The sequence below is a fragment of the Hypomesus nipponensis genome, chromosome 21 (genome assembly GCF_054491055.1).
Source record: "Hypomesus nipponensis isolate SF chromosome 21, ASM5449105v1, whole genome shotgun sequence".
Classification (NCBI taxonomy): Eukaryota; Metazoa; Chordata; class Actinopteri; order Osmeriformes; family Osmeridae; genus Hypomesus; species Hypomesus nipponensis.
In genome coordinates, this window is record NC_140381.1 from 4,598,163 (window position 1) to 4,604,314 (window position 6,152).

The 6,152-nt window shown below is 46.3% G+C and overlaps 1 protein-coding gene across 1 annotated transcript; it reads left to right on the forward strand.

The window, feature by feature from the left end:
• Window positions 1–2,915: 2,915 nt before the first annotated feature.
• On the forward strand, window positions 2,916–4,046 carry LOC146237560 (trace amine-associated receptor 13c-like). The gene has a single exon (XM_084685956.1). The coding sequence runs from the start codon at window positions 2,916–2,918 to the stop codon at window positions 3,894–3,896; it is 981 nt and encodes a 326-aa protein (XP_084542082.1). The 3' UTR covers window positions 3,897–4,046.
• The last annotated feature ends 2,106 nt before the right edge of the window (window positions 4,047–6,152 follow it).

Consider the following 6,152-nt stretch of genomic DNA (forward strand, 5'->3'; position numbering starts at 1 on the left):
TCTTGCAGCTTGTTCAGAGATTGGGGAGGTGTGAAGGGTGAGGTATCACTGACTGCCTGCAGGGAGAGCTGTAGTCTTGACCCCATTACCCTGTCAACGGTCTGGCGAAGACAAACAATCACAGTTGAAACAAAAAGCAAAACAAAAACAAATATGCAGTCAGGAAAATGAACTGGGCGCTGCTAAAGGGATCCTGATTGAAAGTATTTACTTGTATTGCTAATTATTTTATTAGTGCATGATAGCATGAATGGACACATCAGCCAATCAGCGCGTCAGCCCGTGAACGCGTCAGCATCAGCCAGTCAGCATCAGCATCAGCCAGTCAGTCAGTCAGCCAGTTACAGCATCAGTCAGTCAGCATCAGCCAGTCAGCCAGTCAGCGTCAGCATCAGCCAGTCAGCATCAGCCAGTCAGCCAGTCAGCATCAGCATCAGTCAGTCAGCATCAGCCAGTCAGCCAGTCAGCCAGTCAGCATCAGCATCAGCCAGTCAGCATCAGCCAGTCAGCCAGTCAGCGTCAGCATCAACCAGTTAGCATCAGCCAGTCAGCCAATCAGCCAGTCAGCGTCAGCATCAGCCAGTCAGCTAGTCAGCGTCAGCATCAGCCAGTCAGCATCAGACAGTCAGCCAGTCAGCCAGTCAGCCAGTCAGCGTCAGCATCAGCCAGTCAGCATCAGCCAGTCAGCGTCAGCCAGTCAGCATCAGCCAGTCAGTCAGCCAGTTACAGCGTCAGCCAGTCAGCATCAGCCAGTCAGCCAGTCAGCCAGTCAGCCAGTCAGCGTCAGCGTCAGCCAGTCAGCATCAGCCAGTCAGCCAGTTACAGCATCAGCCGGTCAGCATCAGCCAGTCAGCCAGTCAGCCAGTCAGCCAGTCAGCCAGTCAGCGTCAGCATCAGCCAGTCAGCATCAGCCAGTCAGCCAGTCAGCCAGTCAGCGTCAGCGTCAGCGTCAGCGTCAGTCAGTCAGCATCAGCCAGTCAGCCAGTCAGCCAGTCAGCGTCAGCATCAGCCAGTCAGCATCAGCCAGTCAGCCAGTCAGCCAGTCAGCCAGTCAGCCAGTCAGCGTCAGCGTCAGCGTCAGCGTCAGCATCAGCCAGTCAGCATCAGCCAGTCAGCCAGTCAGCGTCAGCGTCAGTCAGTCAGTCAGCCAGTCAGCGTCATCATCAGCCAGTCAGCATCAGCCAGTCAGCCAGTAAGCCAGTCAGCCAGTCAGCCAGTCAGCCAGTCAGCGTCAGCATCAGCCAGTCAGCATCAGCCAGTCAGCCAGTCAGCCAGTCAGCGTCAGCGTCAGCGTCAGTCAGTCAGCATCAGCCAGTCAGCCAGTCAGCCAGTCAGCGTCAGCATCAGCCAGTCAGCGTCAGTCAGTCAGTCAGTCAGCCAGTCAGCGTCAGCGTCAGCGTCAGTCAGTCAGCCAGTCAGCCAGTCAGCTAGTCAGCCAGTCAGCCAGTCAGCGTCAGCATCAGTCAGTCCGTCAGCGTCAGCATCAGCCAGTCAGCATCAGCCAGTCAGCCAGTCAGCGTCAGCGTCAGCGTCAGTCAGTCAGTCAGCCAGTCAGCGTCATCATCAGCCAGTCAGCATCAGCCAGTCAGCGTCAGCCAGTCAGCATCAGCCAGTCAGCATCAGCCAGTCAGCATCAGCCAGTCAGCCTGCCAGCCAGTCAGCGTCAGCATCAGCCAGTCAGCATCAGCCAGTCAGCCAGTCAGCCAGTCAGCGTCAGCATCAGCCAGTCAGCATCAGCCAGTCAGCCAGTCAGCGTCAGCATCAGCCAGTCAGAATCAGCTAGTCAGTCAGTCAGCCAGTTACAGCGTCAGCCAGTCAGCATCAGCCAGTCAGCATAAGCCAGTCAGCCAGTCAGCGTCAGCATCAGCCAGTCAGCGTCAGCATCAGCCAGTCAGCATCAGCCAGTCAGCCAGTCAGCCAGTCAGCCAGTCAGCGTCAGCATCAGCATCAGCCAGTCGGCATCAGCCAGTCAGCCAGTCAGCCAGTCAGCGTCAGTCAGCATCAGCCAGTCAGCCAGTCAGCCAGTCAGCCAGTTACAGCGTCAGCCAGTCAGCGTCAGTCAGTCAGCATCAGCCAGTCAGCCAGTCAGCCAGTCAGCCAGTCAGCGTCAGCGTCAGCATCAGCCAGTCAGCCAGTCAGCCAGTCAGCCAGTTACAGCGTCAGCCAGTCAGCATCAGCCAGTCAGCCAGTCAGCCAGTCAGCCAGTCAGCCAGTCAGCGTCAGCGTCAGCGTCAGTCAGTCAGTCAGTCAGCCAGTTACAGCGTCAGCCAGTCAGCGCCATCGTCATGGATTATTAAGAGTGATCCAACCACCATATATCGAACCCTCACGTTACACATGTTTAATGAACTGTTTCAAAAACAGCCCATGTTATGCATCCTCTAAGATTATTCTTTTTTTCTGGGAGAAACCGTGCCTTGATAGTCAAACAGTGACACCAAAGTGTAGGAAGGAGACGCCATCTGTTGGTCATGTTCTAGTTTAACAGGGTTGAAACAGACATTATTAGTTTTGACCAGTGTAACACCATCACTGCAATTAGCAATATGTTTTGCATCATTTGTATTTGTTGTTGTACAAGTGTTCATATTTAGTACTTGACTATAAACACATTTAATTGCTCTTGAGCATGTGAGAGTTTGACCGTCATGGAAACAGACAAACAGACAGAGGTTCTAAATGGCTCCTCTGGTGCCAACTGACAGATAAAGCTCATTAGTGAAGTATGTTGACTATTCTGGACGGTGGGGGGAGAGGAAGAGGAGGTGATGAAGATGGTGATGTAAGTCGGAAGGAAAGACACAAGGAAAAGGGGAGGCAGATAGGTATTTTTCACATATAAATACAGGAGGGGACGCTAGTGGTGAGGTTGGTCAGGGAGGTGGGTGAGCTGATCTCTCTTCGTCTGCCTCCTCATGCAGATCTTGCCAGGAGAGGAGGAGATACAAGATCTTCTGTCCTGCCTGCTCAACACTTCCTGCCAGACGGAGGTTCGCTCCAGGAACGAGTCTGCCCTCGTCTACACTGCCCTCTCCTTTGTGTCTGTGCTGACGGTGCTGCTCAACATGCTGGTCCTCATCTCCATCTCCCACTTCAGGCAGCTCCACACCCCCACCAACGTCCTGATCTTCTCCCTGGCCCTGGCCGACCTCCTGGTGGGATCACAAATGATCCCTATGGAAATTATCACCAGATCCAACCCCTGCTGGTACCTGGGCAGGCTGATGTGCTCTCTGGTCCCCTATGCCAGCGGCATCTTTACCTGCTCATCGATATGGAACTTGGCTCTCATATCTGTCGACCGCTACATTGCTGTGTGTGAACCACTCCTGTATCCCTCCAGGGTCACGATGAGGAGAATTATTTTATCTAGTGTCCTAAACTGGATTTGTTCTATAAGTTACTGCGGGTGGATAATGATGGACCACCTGGGTAACCTACATGCATATGATAGCTGTACTGGACTGTGTGTGGTAATATTTTTACCCTTCTCTGGTATTGTCGACCTCCTTGTCTCATTTATTTGCCCTTGTTGTGTCATAGTTGTTCTCTATATAAGAATATTCACTGTTGCAATCTCCCAGGCCAGGAGCATCCAGTCCAAGTCAGTGAGCATCGAGTCTGACTTGATGAAGACGAGTAAATCAGAGAGAAAAGCAGCAAAAACTCTCAGCATAGTTATAGTAGTGTATCTGCTTTGCTTTGCTCCATACTATTGTTCACCTTTGTCTGCAGATTGGTCCTTACAGATTGCTATGATGTGGATTTATCAGATCAACTCCTGTCTCAACCCTCTGATCTATGCTTTCTTTTACCCTTGGTTTAAAAAGTCTGTGAAATACATCATAACCCTGAAGATACTGCAGCCCTTCTCCTCTGAACTCAACCTGATGTAGTGTCTATTTTACATTGTCCACCTTCTCACTGTGTCTCAGAGGGACACAGGGTTTAAATAGTTTGATAAATGATGAAATGACAATGACCTGAGTTACTATTCCTGCTCAGTGCACTGTATGACTGTGCTTCAACCGTCCATTTTAGATATACTACAGTAATCATGGGATATTTATCATATTTGACTCAATTTATCTATGAATTATATACCTGCTGAGTGCACTGGGTTACTGTGCTAGTCTGCATCTTGCAGCTTGTTCAGAGAGTGGGGATGTGTGAAGGGTGAGGTATCACTGACTGCCTGCAGGGAGAGCTGTAGCCTTGACCCCATTACCCTGTCAACAGTCTGGCCAAAACAAACAATCATACTTGGCTCAATCAAAAAGTGAAATGTCAGGGAAACTAACTGGGTTTTGCAAAGGGATCCTGATTTAAGGTATTTACTTGTATTGCTAATTATTTTTATTAGTGCATGAATGGTATCTTATTTAGATCATCTTAAAACGACTTATCAGCACAGTTTGTGTGAGAGATGTTTGTGTCTACAGCTGATTCAGGGCATGGGTGAAAAAGACTGTTAGTCCTTTTACTTCCTGATCTCAATGAATCTACACCACACTCTTGTTAAATGTTTCATAATGTCACAGTGTTCCTGGCAAATATCTTAGTAAAGGCTTTTGTTTGCACGTAAATAATGTGATTGATACTGAATGTATAAAAACACAGTTCATTACTTGACTGTATCATCAGATTGATCTGTACTAAAATATGAACATCTGAACTTATCATATTATTAATAAATCAGTTTACCAGACTGCATAAGTCGCTGCAGTGTTTGTGGTAGTATTCTCAGTTCAACACGTATTACAGCAAACAGACGATCGGATTATTTGTGTCTACCAAGTTCTAGTCATCTGTCTAATTGTTAAGACTCAATTATTCATGTATGTTCCTGTAAGTGCTCGTAGTGAGAGTAAACCAATCAGTTCATTGTGTGAACACAGTCAGAAAACATGTCAAAGTGCAAAAAAAGAACAGAAATAAGAAATTCAAAACTCATACACCCACGCATCCAGATAGTTTTCCTAAATTGAAATTCAAGGGAAAAACAGAAGACACATTAGCCAATGCCACACTGACCAAAGTAACAAAGAAAGTGTCATTTACATTGTTATTTATATTCATTATTCAGTATTCATATTATCAACGTATAATAATATGGTTACATCCCATTCATCTTCCAGTCTCCACTGGCATCTTAAAAGGTAAAGCAAAAATATCTATATATTGTTTTTTCCAACAAACTAGTTATCCAAGATATTCATCTGTGCAAAGTAGCTAAAGCCAATTACTACTGATAAGAAGACTCTAGTTATTTATGTACTACTGCGGTTTATTCAAATATCCAGTTGGATTTTCCTTTTTTTCTGTGTTAAAAAGGCAGATAAAAAAAAGAAAAAGCTAGTGGTATCACAAACAAATAAATAAAAAGCAAAAACAAGTGGTAAAAATATTGAGAACATGATGAATGGGTCGAACAGGAAACTGTTTCAGGCAGACGTTCCCACATTTTGCAGCACAGCATCAACGGAAAAACATATATTTGTTCCTTTTTTTTACAGAACTTACAATTATCAACATGTGCATGTAATATAGCTATTAACATCTCTAACACAAGTTTGCATCATTAACTGTACAGTAGGTTCAATCAAGTGGCTTCTGTGACATATTAGAAATTAGTACATGACCCATGTAAAGCAGAAATTGGGAGAGAGAGATGGACAGTGTGTGTGTGTGTGTGTATGAATGTGTGTGTGTGCTGCATGTGTGTGTGAGTGTGTGTAGTGGTGGTGTGTGTGTGTGGGGGGGTGATAGTAGATAATTGGCAAACCAACCCTCATTGTTTTGTCTGTGTTTTCAAGACAGATTCAAATAGCCTTGTCATCCTCTAATTCAAAGGCTATATGGCTGAAACACTCACTGACATCCACAACTCAATTCTTAGTTATTTACCTACAGCTGCATTCAGTCAGTCAATTCATTTCTTTTTTCCTTTTATTACCATTTTATTAATTAGACAATTATTTTGGTCTCTAAGGTATCTCTGTTCAGTCTTGTCTATTCCTCTCTACATTTCCTCTGATTTGATTCCAACTGTTTCTATCCATCATTCTAGCCCTGATACAACTCTTATCCATCCATCCATGCATCCATCCATCCTTCTAACCATCCATCCATCCATCCATCCATCCATCCAT

Bases quoted from the DNA above. Each gene is read 5' to 3' on its own strand.
- LOC146237560 (XM_084685956.1), top strand. From the start codon at position 2,916: ATGCAGATCTTGCCAGGAGAGGAGGAGATACAAGATCTTCTGTCCTGC.